Source organism: Haliotis asinina, chromosome 6 (assembly GCF_037392515.1).
Source record: "Haliotis asinina isolate JCU_RB_2024 chromosome 6, JCU_Hal_asi_v2, whole genome shotgun sequence".
Taxonomy (NCBI): domain Eukaryota; kingdom Metazoa; phylum Mollusca; class Gastropoda; order Lepetellida; family Haliotidae; genus Haliotis; species Haliotis asinina.
In genome coordinates this window covers 21,416,767-21,434,516 of record NC_090285.1, presented here as the reverse complement: position 1 = coordinate 21,434,516, position 17,750 = coordinate 21,416,767, and the positions used below count along the sequence as shown (strand labels likewise).

Below are 17,750 nucleotides of genomic sequence, written 5' to 3'. Positions count from 1 at the left end.
CTCATTTTTTCAGCGGACGTCCAGACCCGGCGCTTACTAGATGTCTGGTCTGGCGCTTACGGGTGTACTGTATAGAATTATCAGTTATTTGGGGCCCATTCCTCATTGAATCTATGATTGAACCAAGGGAGAATACAAGATGGAGCTCTTCTCAGAGTCTTTATTCACAGAAACACACAATTTGCTGGGCCCATCACAAATTACATTTCAGTTTCTAAAAGAGAGAGAAGGATGATTTATCACATGAAAATACTGATTCTTGTGAGATTCCTGTTTTGTACAATATATACATCTAGCACTTAATGATACTGGGTTTTACACAGTACACTCAACAGCACGCACACACACACGCTTTGCTATCATCAGACGTCGCAATACACTCAGAGACTCTTGTCTACGGCACAAACTATATATCTAGGCTTTGTCCTGTAATACTGGTATGTACCCAGTGTTAGAGGAATTAACAAAACATTTGCAAAACACTAATGAATTGAAATCTTAATCACTTCCATATGTTCGGTCAATGTTCATACAAAATGGCCAATGTTGAGGTATTCATGTTGTTCTCCTTCAATTTGTCAGTAATCTTCCCAGTTGTATGCACTGACATATATAATGAGACTTCATCTGGAAAGTAAGTGGGTTTAGTTTTATGCCGCTTATAGCGATATTCCGGCAATATCACAACAGGGGACACCTGAAAAGTGCTTCCCATATTGTACCCATGTGGGGAATAGAACCTGGGTATTGGCAGACAAGGGAACGCTTTAACTACTAGGCTATTCAAGTGCCCCCAACAGGGAGGAGTATCATCTTCTAGTCACTAGTCGTATGTAATGTCACATCCTGTAATCCTGTCACAGTTCACTGATGCATAGCAAATTTACACTTGACGATGATACAGAATATGTCTGCCAATGTATTAATTCATTTGTTTAATTACGTCTATGTTTTTTAGAATTACTTGTACTAAAATGACCTTACTCCATGGCATGGTGAAATGTGAAACTATCAGAAACCTAGAATACACAGTCATACATGTGTGCCACGTTATGATAGCAACTCTTAGCCTAATAGCCTCTTTTCTGACAAACCACTTGGAACATCAAGATGTACACAGGCAAACAGCACAAGCTGAGAATCATTTGATTATCATGACGTACCACTTTATGTGGTAAACATACCTCCCATGACAAGTTCTTAATGCTGACAATAATTGAAATTCAAAATTTCATGGGACAGAACAATTTGAAAATGTTATTTTCATTCTGAACATACAGCAAAAGGAGGATTTTCCAAAGTATAAAACCAATTATAGTGATCACATACTTAGTACTGATACTGTGCTAAGAAAACATTTTAGAAGAGAAGATATCAGTAACTTTCAAATGCATTATTACATAACCAATTATAGTCTGTGTAAATATCAGTTGTCAACAATGATAAGACCTTTCTTGAACAAATCTAAATCCATTCACCTCAGAATACAGTTCACACAACCCTGACATATGACGCTGGTTGCCATGGTGGCTTTCAGAGTCCCTCAATCAAGATGGCCGACGCTCCCCCACCACCATTACAGATACTGGCCATGCCCTTCTGACCAGGTTTCAGGTTGTGAGCCATGTGTCCAGTGATACGAGCACCAGACATACTGAAACGCATGAAATCATGTCAAATACTTTTTGAAAGGATGAATCTTTTCAAGGTTAAGGCAACAATCTACCCTGCGATCAATACATATAAAAATTGCCTGAGGTTAAAGTTTTTGCTCATCTTGTTACTGACAGATGCAATTAATGCATGCTGTTATACCTCTGGATTATTTCCGGTGTTTCATGCATTACATGACTGCAGTACTACTTGGAGTGAGTGACTTCAGTGATACTCCACTTTTAGCATTATCGCATCCAGGGACACCAGAAATGGGCTTCACACATTGCTCCCATGTGGGAAATTGAGCCAGGGTCTTCTCTGTGATGAGCGAATGCTTTAACCACTAGGCTACCCCACTGCCCCAGTACTTATACCCTATTCACTCAAAGACACAGCCTTCATTAATACTGAAACCTTCCTACACTCACCCAATAGGATGGCCTATACTGACTGCTCCTCCATGAATGTTGACCTTGTTGGGGTCAAGGCCAGACTCTATGATGTTGGCAAGGACCACGACACTGAAGGCTTCATTCACCTCCCACATTGCAATGTCATCTTTGTTGACCCCTGTCATCTCCAGGACCTTCACAGAGAGGAGCATGCAATCATACAGTGTGACACACCATCCAAGTGACACAATGAAAGGGTGTCCATTCAGGGATATATGACAAACATCCAACAATGTTTGCTTGGGCGCTTGGGCGCTAGTTTGCCCTCAAATGCCATCAAGATGTTGGACAAGCAGGTAGACCTTAGTCTGCCCTACAATCCCAGCAAGATGTTGGACACGCCCCTGGGTCCTAGTCTGCTCTAGAATGCCAACAAAATGTTGGACAAGCACCTGGGGCCTTGTCTGCCCTAGAATTCCAACAAGATGTTGGACAAGCACCTGAGTCCTTGTCTGGCGTAGAATCCCAACAAGATGTTGGACAAACACCTGGGCCCTAGTCTGCTCTAGAATCCCATTAAGAAGTTGGACAAACACCTGGGCCCTAGTCTGCCCTAGAATCCCAACAAGATGTTGGAAAAGCACCTGGTTCCTAGTCCCAACAATCATTCTGAACAAGTACTCAGGGCGCTGATCTGCCCTGGAATCCTAACAAGAACAATCACTTTCCCTCACAGGTATCAAAAAGATGTCTATAAAGCAACAGCAAGATACATACCTTTGGCACAGCCTTGGCTGGGGCAGTAGGGAAGTCAATGGGTGCAATGGCTGCATCAGCAAAACCTGCAAACATAATGGCACAATGCTTTCATTGTACTCCATACTGTCCTCATCAAGTATCATAGCTGAGAGGACCAAGACCTGACTGAAGGTCAACATCAGAGGTTAAGTGTTTTTCTTGGAGGTTTTTGACACAATGCTGGTAATTATTAACTCAAATTATACAAATGTTCTCACTACAGATACACCAGTTGCTCAAATATGTTTTTAAAATCCAGAGAGAGAATGGGCAATACATAATCATTTGGTACTGGGAATATATTTTTCCCTGGAATTCCCTGCCTCTTATGTCAGAATGTACTTACCCAGAATCCGTGCGAGTGGTTTCACTTTGAGTCTATCAGCAGCCTGTGCTGTCATCAGAACCAGAGCTGCAGCGCCATCATTCAGCGTACTGGCGTTGGCCGCTGTCACTGTGCCTGATTCACAGTCATAGTTTCATCAGTTGTTAATTTCATGGTTTGTTGTTAAGAATTAAACAAAATGTTGTGTAATTGTTCATTCGCCTGTATAAAATCTAGTCTGGACTTGGCAAAGAGTGGCTGATAGTATGAACATCCATCACCATCAGGATACAGTGATCAAGCAACTCGCTGAGCCTGACCATGTAATCCATGTAGCTGCCTCTTGCTAAGGACCTTGTCTAACCGAGGACCTTGTCTAACCAAGGACCTTGTCTAACCAAGGACCTTGTCTAACCGAGAGTCTCCATGATTCTAATACAATAGATCATGTTTTTGAGCCTTAGATCAGGCAAATTTCATGACAAAAACTAACTGCTTCCTGTAAATAAGGATTCAACTCTGAGCAACACATAAGCTAAGCAAAGGGGAAAGTGCAAGTTTAGTTTTCTCCCACTTTTAGCAATATTCCAGCGAAACCATAGCGAGGACACTAGAAACAGACTTCACGCACGTGTACCCAAATGGATAATCGAGCCCGGGCCTTCAGCCGAAAGTAAACAGTACAGACACAGATTATGCAGAATTATTTGAGCAAAGTATGTACATAAACCACAGTACTTTCTCTGTTTGTGTGTGAGCATTGTTGTTCACACTCTTTCAAAATTCTTCACCAACCCTGTACCAGTTCATAGGATGAATACCATGGACATCTGTTCAAAAACTGTTTCAGTTGAAAGGATATGTCATTTCGACATAAAACCATTCACAAAAATTTCTTTGTTACCATTTTCCTTCTGGAAGACAGGTCTGAGAGACTTGAATTTGTCGAATTTGACCTTCTTGTACTCCTCATCCTCCGACACTGTCACAGGGTCACCTAAAACACAGATACTCAGGACTAAACTCCCTTCCTGCACTTGCAGCAAACTCGCTTCCTACACAGAGATCAAAGTCCTCTCCACTTCCCTTTATCAAACTCCTCTCACATCCCTTGATCAAACCTCTCATATCTGTTGTTCAAACTCCTCTCACGTTCCTTGATCAAAGTCCTCTCACATCCCCTGATCAAAGTCCCATCACTTGATCAAACCCCAATCTCAGACCAGCTTCAAATTCCTTTCCAAGATACATATTTGCTATCCAAATAGGACAGCCTTAAGCTTTTACTGCAGTACCAGTGCTGTCACAACACAAATGCAAGAGTACCCTTTCTAATGTTGAAACCTTTAAAATGCTACAGAAAATTAAATTATGTTATTAACATATCTCAGTTTAGAAAAAAGTTTAATACTAGAAATTATGAAAATGATGGATTATGTAAAAGGTTGGCTGATTTTCCCATTGACTCCCATGTTAAAAGTCTTGGTTGACCAAGGAATCTTTGCGAGTCCTTATCTCAAGAAAACCCACAGTGACCCCTGCTTTCCTGGGCTGTTTTTGCAAAGACAAACGTCATACATAAAAAATATACCAGTTAGAAAAAAAGTTAAATATTATTTACATTACCAGCAAACATCCTTAAAATGTTACAGAAAATTGATGCCAATACAATTTACAGAAATACCCGCTATTGTATGTTTATCCGGCCACTTGATTAATTTCAAGCAGGAATATGAAAGAGTTTCTTATGCACTGATAACATGAGCCTGAACATGCACAAGCATTTTTCAGTCTCTATAATGAAAACTTCACTTTTCATCAGCATCCATTGTGTTTCAAAGCTGTTTTCTTGTCACTTTCTTCAAAATCTGAGCCTTTACTGAACCAATTCACACAAATACCAAGGAAAGTCTGTCTCCACATGCGAGATAGTCCAGGACAGTTTAAAGTTGAAGCATGTGAGTGACTTTAGTTTTACACTGCTTTTAGCAGTATACCAACAATATCATGGTGTGGGTACGCCAGAAATGGGCTTCACACATGGTGCCGATGTGGGGAATCGAACCCGAGGATTCTGCAAGACAAGTGCATGCTTTAACCACAAGGCTACCCCACTGCCCCAGTTCAAAGGAGTAATCATGGTATGTAAGATTCCTTGCTGACCTTTCTTCTTTGGAATCTCCACCGGCACAATCTCCTTCTGGAAGAGCCCTGCTTGTGATGCCTGCTGACTCAGTTTGTAGCTGCTGATGGCGTACTCATCCTGGGCCTCACGACTAATGTTGTACTTCCGGGCCGTGTTCTCGGCACACACTCCCTGGAAAGAAAGATGAAGATGTCCTACTGGTCTTCAGACTGATCAAAGTAAATCCCTGTCGACTCAGTTTTGTGATATGTATAAACAAGATGCTCCTATCTTGAAGATGAAGATGACACAATTCTAATCAGTAGAATTAGTAACAACTGCATTAATAAGCATGATCATCTCATTGAAAATGATTACAGTTAAATTGTTACACATATGGTCAAAGTTAGCTCTCCTTACATAAAATTTCTCAGATAAAATGAATCAGTCTTATATGTACCAGTCTGTCGACTCTAATCATTATTTATAAACAAACTAAAACCCCATGAATCAAGCAGTTTGGAAGAGGTCGGTGGTTGTGTGACTGCATGTTTTTTTAAGGTGCACATATCAACATGACATTACAGTTAACCACAAAGCTAACAAACCACTAGAAATTCTGGAATGGATCACCTCCACATGAGTAAGTCACTTCCAGTCAATGTAACCAGTGTGCTAAATAGCTGCCATATTTTGCATGCCACTCGGCTAGCTATGCCTGAAAGTTACTAGCCCACAAAATAATTCATTTGGAAAAGGTTTGAACATAGAAACTGAGCAAAAGACTACACAAAGGTAAGCCGCTGAACATGATGAACAATTTATCAGGCATTTATTTTGCAAGATAAGTGTACAAGTCAGAAAGCAACATATTTACAAAATGACCCCATGAAAATTCACTAGCCAGTGACAATGGAGATTTACTGGCTTGACTGAACTTTTATTGGCCACGAGCTAATAGCCACTTGCTATTTGGCACACTGATTGTAACCAACCAATCCTTATGCAGCAGCAAGGGAAATTAAGGTGCCTAGCCAGGATTCTGGTTCCCCTCAACAGAATCAGACCAACATTTTCTACAATACAACTCTTTGCTGAGATCTCCTCACCATGTGTATATGATCGTATGCATCCGTCAAACCATCAAACACGATGCCGTCCTGGAAAGATAAAGCAGAATACTGGATGCTTTGCATTCCTATAACGTTAAATGCAATTTCCATCATGCTTGTGATCTGTAAAGATCCACGATAGAATTGGTGTTAAGCAACCCAAGCTTGTCATAATAGGTGACGGAAGGAATCAGATGGTCAGGTTTGCTGGCTTGGCTGACCACCCAATTCAGTTTGTTGCCTCTTACAACAAGCATGGGTTACTGAAGATCAATCGTAACACCAGGATCTTCATGGGATCTACATTCTTACCCTGAATCCCCAGAGTTGGAATACAATGTGATAAATTTCTATTTAAAATAATCTGAAGTCAGGCAACAGAGTGAAGTATTGTAAAATATGATATACAGACCAAAGTCTTAACTACAATGTTTAACTTCAAAAGTTACAGCTCACAATTCAGAAGGCCCAGATTGTCAAGGTCATATAAATGCCTTCTTTTAGCAAACCTTTTACTGGTTCTTTGTGTTTTACACATATGTTGGACATGTCAAATATTCTGCCGAGGTTGATGTACAATCTGTTCATGTAAGATCACTCACGATCATCTTGATGCCTCCATATGGCGTCTGTCCTCGCTTCATGTAGAATGGCACATGGGACATGCTCTCCATACCTCCAGCCACCATCACATCCTACACAATACAACATCACTAAAATAGCATACATGATCACATCCTACACACAAACAATATGGTCGAACATGTTATACATATATACAGGGTTTTGCACAGCTATTCAAAACTGGGAGTCACAGTGACTAAGGTATTTTTTGGGAGTCCACTTCCAAAATTTCACAAATTTGCATGTAATCAATGTGCATGGATGCTTCCTATCTGATACTAATAATGTTATAACATGTGTTACTTTCCCTGTCATTATACATAATCACATCCTAAACACATACTACCTGCTGAACAAGCATTGCCATATTCTAATGGTACAGTAAAGTCCCTGGATCTCAAACACCAAGGGACCATCAAGACAGGTTCGGGATATTGTGTGATGCTAGATTGAAATACAATGTATATATGCTCAGTGTACTGTTGTACTGTTGGAAATTGAAAAAAAATGTTTTAGCTGTGACTAACAACTAGTCTCTGTACTGAAAAAAAGTTCATATTAAACAAAAATAATATGGTAATATTCGTTTATAACGAACTCAAAGGGACTGTTGTTTTCAGTTCGTTGTAAGCGAAGTTCGTTCTAAGCGATTCGGGAATGTTCGTGAATATTCGGAAATTACCAAGAATGGTCACCACACCACTGGTTTAAGACAAGATCATGTTCTCACAGAAAATAAAATAAGACAAAACCAACGAACATATAATTGTCATGGATCATTCACTTCATCATCAATCATGTATTTTATTATGCATCTTTAACAAAATCAGTAATTTTGTGCTTCTGTGACGTCAGCCATTCATCAACTGACTTACTGTCAACAGACGAGCTTTCTCCGTGTGTCATGGCTGAACATATCCCTCGTCGCTTCTTATATCTCTCTAACCACGACTGATTGGCCTTGAAATCTGTATGTCCAAGTCTGCTGTCATGTTAGTCTTGGATTTACCACCTGCATCTACAGCTTGGATGATTTCACAGGTAAGTTTATTTTATTATCCCCTTGATCCCCTGTGAGGAAGCCTGTTTGTTTTCACAAGCTAATTGGTGACACGTGAGATGACACGCGAGTGGATTCGGATCAGCTGTTCGTTATAAACACGTCAATTAACGCGTGAAATAGCACAGAGGGCCCATCAATTTGTTCGTTGTAACAGATAATTCGTACTATCAGTGTTCGGAGTATATGGTAGTTAATTCATAACAACATATAGGAAAGCAGTCGGGACTTCTGAATTTGTTCGTTGTAACCGGCAATTCGTTGTAAGCGTGTACGTTATAAGTGAACTTTACTGTATAATGAAATGGAGCCCTGAGATTTTCTTCATTCTGGACTCGCCACATTTTCTAGAGTTACATGGGCTTTCTTGGATATATTTGCTTCAGGGTCTGTACAACAGACTAGCTGTTACTCTGTATCCCTCAGATATAGACAACTGCAAATTGGATATGTCGAAACAACTCACATCTGCCTAACTGGGCATTCAGTGGGATGCTTCATGGGATATCCAGTGTTGTGAACTCGAACTTTCTACAATATAGATCGTGTCACCCAGACTATGTTAAAATATATGTTTGGGTTTCAAAACTTTACCTTTATTTTTCCTTATGTTACTTGCCATGAAGACTTTCTTTTGCTGTCCTTTATTGTTATCAAAAACCGTAGGGCAACAATATCGGAATTGCAATTGACTGGAACGAGCATGATACTGATGTATTGGCGCTAACTGTTACGCAGCGATAAATGTTCAGCAGCCAATACCACTGTAGAGAATTTTAAGAAATGCATATGGTCTAGAGTTCATTTTCATGTGATGTTAATTATTATTGTTTATCAGTAATTAAATCCTTGAATGGCACTTTCAAAATTTTAGTTGTACTGCAACATACAATGACTGCACTATAAAGATACTTAGTGAGAGAAGATAATTGGAAGGCTTGCACCAACAAGTGATATAAGGGAGGTAATCCAGTTCATACTGTAATCTAATTACAATATGAATTCTGTTGTCGCAAACAAATCAGTGACATGGATCTGATCTGACACTTATTACTTATCATTTCAGGGACATCAAACATTACATGTAACAAACATGCAACACTAACATGTTACATAATATATACCATTGTCATACATCTTACACATGTCACACATATAAATTACTATAGAAACATTGTAACATAATCTACAAGGTAACATGTAACATTTTGAAACATTATAGTGTAACACTGTTACAAAATAACAGGCAGCATTGCCGAACATATCAGTGAAATTCTGTCACATCTGGAATGCCTAAATCATACACTGGACAAAAATAGGTAGGGATTTATGCAAATTTTGAAATTTTGAATAATGATCTATTTATTCATTGACACAACTAATAAAATATCAATCACAAAAACACCAATATCCCTTACATATTTTGTCCAGTACAGATACAGAGATCAGTCATTTCCTCTTCATCTAAGCTTCCAAGCAATATGTTTTTACTGAGGAAGCACTTTGAAGGTCCAGGAACTGGTCTGGAACAGATCATTTTCAAACTGATTTTAAGGGTCAAGTATGGACCTCGGCTTATCTTTGAGATCAGTGCCCTATTCCTGAAAGTGATCGTAGCATTATGACAGTCATAAGTCTAACATAGTGTGGGAGTTACGTTCATCATAGAGCTACGATAACTTTGTGGGAGGGGGCCCTACTTAGCTACAGTAACATACGATACCTGGTGGCCACACATGAGGCTCTGAGCGGCCAGCATGATTGACTTCATCCCCGATGCACACACCTTGTTGATGGTGGAGGTGGGTGTCGAGATGGGCAGACCTGCAAGACAGACACACATATGTAAAGATAAGGCAGGACATGGACCAACCAAGTAAAGGTACATGATTCCCAGTGCTGAGATGTGTTTCCTTTGTGTGACAGAAAAAAACCATTAGGCAACAAAACCAACACCTCCCCATTTGTTTGTCAGCACCATCCCATGTTCACAGGTTTCAAGAGAGTTGTAAATATCTCAGATCCATATTGCTTTTGTCTTCCCTCAGGAAAAAGCTGACACCCCATGGTATAAATGAAATACTGTCAAACCAAAATCACTGCAACATGAGTGAGTGAGTTTATTAATACGCCTCACTCAGCAATATTCCAGCTTGATGGTGGTGGTCTGCAAATCAAGTCTGGACCAGACGATCAAATACAATGTATTTCCATTGTCTGCTAGGACCTATTGTAACCATACTCAATATATCCAGAGTATATGTTCCTATGAATCGCCATTATCCCCTGGATGCATCTACGACTTAAGGGAACACTGGGAAGTTGAGCTTACCAATCACAACTCACTCTTCGCAACACACTCCATGCAGAGGTTCTCTAAATGAGATAGATTAGTCTGTATGATTTCCTCAAAACCTGAGTTGCAATTCAAACAAACCTTCGCAGCTGCGACCACTATCTTTCTTGATGCTGGCAACCTTGGTATAAGGGAGGCTTAGCCCATTGGCTACTGTGAAAGAGAGGCAATAAAATTATCAGGCTGACCCATAGATGCATCCAGGGTCTAGTGGAGACTTATCGGAAGGTATACCATGGAGATACCGAGGCTCTTTTCTTACCTTATTTTCCACCCTGTAATATCTTAAGATCACTGGTGGTTGTACGAAAATGTGAAAGAGTAATCCTAAATGAAACAATATCCACACATTTCAAAGAATAACCAATTATCAGTATCAATATACAGTGAAGCCTCGTTAGTCTGGATGCCGATAATCTGCATTTGAGAAAAGAGAGATTGCAAGGTATAAAGAAGAACATCCTAAAGCAAGTTTAGATTTCCTAAGTAAACAGTTTGGTGAAATATTTGGACACTCAGTGGGGAGATCTACAATCGGTGACATATTGAAGAGCAAGGAGAAATGGCTTACCATTCCTGAAGACTCCGCAGCCCTGTCTCGAGCAAGAAACTCCAAACATCAGAAAATGGAGGAGGCGCTCTTTTTATGGATGAATGAAATGACCAGCAAGAATGCAGCTGTTAATGACGAGATGTTAATTTTAAAAGCGAAAGACTTCGGTGACAAGTTGTTAATTACGGATTTCGCATACTCTCATGGATGGCTGGCCAGATTCAAATCTCGACACTCTATATTGAAGCAAGCGCTCCAGGGAGAAGAAGTCAGCGCCGACAAGACTGCAGTCATCGCGGGGAGAGAGGAACTGAAGAAAGTTTTGAGCGAGTATGATGCCAAAACAATTTTCAACATTCTTGAAACGGGACTTTTCTACAGAGTAGGACCAAATTACACATACTAGACATAATATCTCATGATGGTGATTCAGATTTTGTGAATAAAGATGACATTGCATTGTCAGAAGTGAGACTCATCCTGAATGAATTTCCTTCATCAGATGTTGTGAGTGCAGAAGAATATGTCGCCGAAGAAGACAGTGAAACAACATGCGAACCACTCACTGACAGTGACATCACTGACATAGTTCAACCAACTGACGATTGTCAGGAAGAGGAGGAGGAAAGTGATCCAGCCCCGTTGCCACCGAGTTCGACAGAGGCAAAGAAATATCTGGAAAATCTGGTGACCTATTTCGAGTCAATCGGAGACAAGATATCACTTGGGAAAATCATCAATGTCATGAATTCGATGATTAAAAGGTAACACACATACAAACGACCATGAAGGACTTTTTGGTGTGACTGCGACATTGTACAATGTACTTGGAAAATCAACCACAAGAGACTTTGCAATGTCTTGAATTTATTTACATGTATTGTTGTGCTTGCTATTGGTCATTTTATAAGCTTTATAAACATTAAATGCTTATTTGTTTAATCCAGAATGGTGTCTTTTTTGTAATGTAAAGTCAAGAAACTCTTGCTGAGACGTGGGTTTTGATTCAGTAGTCCAGATGATTCGCATTCCGGATGAATTTGCTGAAAAACACAACAGTCCGGATTAACGAGGCTTCACTGTATCTTGATCAAAAGAGTGATAAAGATATTCCAAACTTCACCAAATCCATAGAAACATACGAGGTTTAACTGACTTTCAGCGGTCACCACTCCAAACCCTTTTCTGCTTGGTTAGACTGATGTAAATAAGTGTGACACAATAGGGGCCACAAAATTTCCAAGTCCCGTGCTGGTTTCCAACAACAGACCTCCTGATCCGAAGTCGGATGTCTTGTTCACATGACCAAAGAGGTTAACCCCGTCAGCAAGCAGACAAGGTAAGGATGTCATCTGTGGGATGACTCCACGCCCTGCTACATACTCCCGTCCCGGGCCGCATAGTTGGGTGCTGAGGCTTATTTTGTTCAAATTTGATATGAACATGCTCAGCCCCACGTTGGGCACCAATGTAGCGGCCACAAAATTTCTGAGCCCCATGCTGGTTTTGGACAACTGACCTTTTGATAAGAAGTCGGATGCCTTGTCCACATGACCAAAGAGGTTAACACCCGAGATGATTCCACGCCCTGCTACACTGAGTGAGTAAGTTTATTTTTACGGCCACTCAACAATATTCTAGGTGGCAGCCTGCAAATAATCATACCTGGACCAGACAATCCGGTGATCAACATCAAGAGCATTGATGTTGGGATACAATGACATGTGTCAACCATTTGCCCCAGTGTGGCATGTCTGCAGGGTGCCTGACCCTGGGCTGCCTGCACCACTATGACCCCAGTGAGTATTACCTGACCATCGGTTGCCTGCACCACTATGACCCCAGTGAGTCTTACCTGACCATTGGTTGCCAGCACCACTATGACCCCAGTAAGTATTACCTGACCATCTGCTGTCTGCACCTCTATGACCCCAGTGAGTATTACCTGACCATTGGTTGCCTGCACCACCATGACCCCAGTAAGTATTACCTGACCATCTGCTGTCTACACCTCTATGACCCCAGTGAGTATTACCTGACCATTGGTTGCCTGCACCACTATGACCCCAGTAAGTATTACCTGACCATCTGCTGTCTGCGCCTCTATGACCCCAGTGAGTATTACCTGACCATGGGCTGCCTGCACCACTATGACCCCAGTGAACCTGGTTTGCCTGCACCACTATGACCGTACTGAGTATTACCTGCCCCTAGTGTGGCCTGTCTGCATGGTGCCTGACCCTGGGCTGCCTGCAACACATTGCCCATGTACACCTCGTCCACATCCTCCGCACTGATACCTGCAATACACACAATCCAAGTACCAAATGATTTCAGCCTTCCCAACTAGGTACCCTGAAATGTTACTTGCTTGTAAGCTGGGGAATGTTGAAAATAACAGAAGAGCGCTCAGCCAGTCAGAAAGCAACATTTATGTGTGAGGTAAGACAATGTCTAATATCCCAGCCATTTGCCTACAGCCTGTACAGAGCACATAATCCAGAGATTGATATCATCAGCAACAATCCAAATTTTAAGGTTCACTTGTGGCAGGCACAAATGTTTGTATGGTAGTTGTATGCATGAATATTTAATCTTTATCAGGTCCTTTCAACTCACCAGTATTATTTTAGTTGCATTGAACACAGAGATCCATGTATGGACCCACAAATGTACAGAAAAAAAACACAAATAATATATAAACATTTTGCATTCCTCAGAACACACAATAACATTCACTGTATCAAATTCTTGAACGGAAATACAGACTTCCTGTATATAAAATATTACCGTATGGTATACTACATCTTGTCATATACTTTACAAGACCCTCATATCATAGGTCACTTGGACTTGTAAACTTGGACAACAGATTTGGGTTATCATCATATGTCTGACCAAATGTTGATGAATGACACTCACTGACATTGTTCAGATTTATTTAAAAGCTTGAATTAAAATGAAACCAAAAATGGCACATACCTGCCCTAGCTACTGCCTCCTTGATGGCAATGGAGCCAAGCCGGGAGGCAGGTACATCAGCCAGGGAGCTCAGGAAGGAGCCAATAGGAGTCCTTACAGCAGAGACGATCACGACATCCTACAGTGGAATACAGTTACATACTGGAGAATACAGTTATATACAGGAGAATACAGGTAAATATAGTTATATACTGGGGAATAAGGTGAAAACACCGAATTAGTCCTATAAGCAAAGATGATCATAACATCTTGCAGAGGAATACAGTGAGTGAGTGAGTTTAGTTTTATGCCGCACTCAACAATAGTCCAGCTATATGGCAACGGTCTGTAAATAATCGCATCTGGACAAGACAATCCAGTGATCAACAACATGAGCATCGATCTGTGCAATTGGGAACCGATGACATGTGTCAACCAAGTCAGCAAGCCTGACTACCCTTTCCCGTTAGTCGCCTCTTATGACAAGCATAGCAGAGGAATACAGGTAAATACAGTGAATGTAGGAGACCTTATATTAGAGACGATCACAGTGAATTACAGATACACATTGGGGAATACAGAGAAATACAGACATGAAAAAACATGGATAACTTGTTTATCAGTAAAACACTAATATTAAGCTATAATGCTAAATGCAGGAACTACTCATAATTTGGGTTATTGGGGACTGTCATTGGGCCAATCTATATTGAAGGAAAGAATGTGGATGCATTTGCTGTGTTTGATCTGACAGTGGTAATATGACAACGAACACTGTCCAAATATTGCAAGGACTGTCTGCCACTTTCAAATGGGTGATAACATTTGATCATGTACCATGACCAAGTAGATTTGTATACTTCCAAACTCCAGAGATACCTAAATAGAGGGGTGTTATATCAGTGCCCATGTCATACTAAGCTTACGACACAAGTGCCTAAATGTTGGTATTTCTCGAGTGAGAGCGATGGCTTTACCAATATTTAGGCATGTGTGTCGTAAACAGAGCATGATATGGGCAGGAATATAATATTCTGTTTATTAAGGAAGTTGTCAAATTGAGGTAAAAAGAGCCAAATCAACATTTGAACAGGCAGGCTACCCAGAGTCGTTGCATGTAGAACACAACATCACAGAAGAAACTTGACATCACACCAGTGTTAATGATGTCATGTTACCAGTGATATTGTGCCTTATAAGTTCTGCTAAATCTCCACTATACTCTGGATGCATGTACAGTCCAACATTTCATTACCTCACTTTGCTCACCTCGCATTCTCACACTAGCCAATCAGCTAAGTCAAAGTTACAAGCTAGGTTGCAAGTGTCGACAAATATTGCAGTCACAGCTACGACGGTTTGTTCACAGTATGTTCACAGAATTTGGGAAATCATACAAATTGACAGGTCTGAAATGCAATAAATCCTCCTACCTCTTTCAGAGTACCTCCACATGATTTGTGTTTAATAGTTTAGATAATTTAAGAAGCGAAACTGAGTTGTGATTGGTACACTCAACTTCCAAGCGTAGACACCTGATTGAATAAAATGCCCGCAAAGGGCAGTAATATATTTATCGTAAATGCATCTAGAGTTGTGGTGACTAATCGATGCGCAAGTTATCGTGATTCAAGAGCTGCACGATACGATTGTCGCATATCGATTCAACACGATACTTACATACTTAGCAGTCTACGAAAACACCGTCTCCCCTTCTATTGAGATTTTCGTGGAAAATACTGCCATGGACATGCTCCGACTGAGATAATTTTCACAAATTTATTTTGTTATCTGTGCAAAAAAGCCAGTTGTGCCAATGTTGATCCCTGTTGTTCCATTTTTGGGAAAACACTACTTTACTGACACATGCTAAACATTTTTAATAAAATGTCTTTCATGATGACATGTTTTATTTTTCTTGGAAGAAGAATACATTCTCTGAAATGATAACATAACAGAACATTATTTCCAGTACTTTCATTTTTCTGTACACAAGGCCAAAATATCATGATATGTATTGTATCGTATGTATCGGACTATCAGTATCGTGATACGTATCGTATCATGGCATGGGCGTATCGTCACAACTCTAGATGCATCCAGGGTATAGGTTAGAATGGAGAGGCTCAGAAACAGAAGAAAATCGTTAAGGGTAAGGCAATCCAGGACCAGACCAGCAGTGAAGAGGGAAACATCACAAATGCATTTGTATTTGTGGCTATTTGTGTGACATACTGGAAGTGTAATGACATGCATTTTCATGAAGAGTCAGATAAGAACTAACTTTATGGATGAACCACTTCTTTATTCAGATGATGAAACATTTTCAATGCTGTATTGTTGTCAAAAAGGTATGATCTACAAGAACGTTGAATTAACTCTACACTAACGTTGTTCATCCATAAAGTTCGCCCTCATCTGGTGGCAATTCCTTTCACAAATTTCTGCTATGAGCAATACCTAATGCAAAACATATACTCACATTCAGTCCAGAGACTTTAGACAAATGTCGGACACATCTTATGCTTTGTCTGGGCTGAAAAATAGACATTAATGATACTTTCCAAAATACAATGTAACATCCATTTACATAACATCATATGTGGTGGTGAGTTACTTTAAGTGGATTTGGAGGGGCAGCAGCTGTAGTTGACAAAGCAGTCACACACTGGACAGAAGTTCATCATGTTCATGTTCGCAATAAGTGTGGTGGCTTTATTTTATATTGTCTCGGTTGCCGCATAATCAGCTAACTTACATACCATGATATATTCATAAAATAATGGTAAGAGTTCTGCTCGTACCCCCTACCCCCTTCAAAAAAAATTACAAACTGACATGCATACCTCACCCTAAATATACATTCAATAAACTAGAACAGGTATAAAAATGAAACAAACCATGAACATATTTCATTGGCGGAATATTACACCTGGGACGGACTCCCCTGGAGCAAATTAACAATGTAAAAAGAGGGGTGTACAGGCGGAACCCTTTCCCGAAGAGCCTTCAACCCTTCCCTAATAAACCACACATAGCGCTATTATAGATGTCCAGAGGTATTCCAGAGGAAAAACTACTGCTGGTATCCCCGCTTAAGTCTAATTCTAGACAAATTATATCACCAGTTTGTAAATACCTCATCTGACAAGGGTGAGTTTTAATATTTGTTTAATTGTATCTTAATTAAAAGACATATTAAGAATGAGGACTATGATTTATGGATATACAACTTCTTTTATTCAGTGAGTGCGACGTTTCGACAAAGATACTAATGTCGTTGTCAAGCAAATGGTACAGGGTCATAGTCCTCATTCTTCATCTACTCAACTTCTAGAATGCCTATCAAAGATGTAAAGACTTATTCATCTTCTAAAAATGCCACTCTAAGAAACATTCCCTCATGGTTAAAAATTAGGGGGCATACGGTCGGAAGTCATACCGTTCCGGAGACTAACCAACCGAATGTATCTAGCTGTCACAAAGTAGTTAATAATTACGCAGTAGAGAGAATCTGTGTCAATTTGAAACCAATTACTGTGATCGAAAACAGAACAACTAGAGTGAAATTATGTTCTTCCCTTCTGTTAGCCATGCTTCAAATGCCAGCACGGTAACTATACAGAACATGATTTAGACAGCATTTTCCAAAGTTAACTTTTGTCGAGAAATGGTGAAAATACCTTTAACAACGTAAGTGAGCGAAAATTCATATTGATTCTTCTACAGCAGGACAGTGCTCCTTACTTGACCGTAATAATTTCCAACCGCATTTCAATCCGAGGGCT

At 40.2% G+C, this 17,750-nt stretch overlaps 1 protein-coding gene across 1 annotated transcript; it reads right to left on the bottom strand.

Annotated features, from left to right (window-relative positions):
• Positions 1 to 146: 146 nt before the first annotated feature.
• Positions 147 to 17,738, bottom strand: LOC137286152 (acetyl-CoA acetyltransferase, mitochondrial-like). The gene is made up of 13 exons (XM_067817828.1): positions 17,646 to 17,738; positions 16,445 to 16,498; positions 13,984 to 14,101; positions 13,206 to 13,301; positions 9,816 to 9,916; positions 7,011 to 7,103; positions 6,406 to 6,456; positions 5,335 to 5,488; positions 4,076 to 4,168; positions 3,193 to 3,306; positions 2,826 to 2,890; positions 2,085 to 2,242; positions 147 to 1,654 (listed from the first exon to the last, which is right to left on the bottom strand). Exons 1-13 carry the CDS (start codon positions 17,673 to 17,675, stop codon positions 1,534 to 1,536), a joined length of 1,248 nt encoding a protein of 415 aa, XP_067673929.1. The 5' UTR covers positions 17,676 to 17,738; the 3' UTR covers positions 147 to 1,533.
• Positions 17,739 to 17,750: the final 12 nt, after the last annotated feature.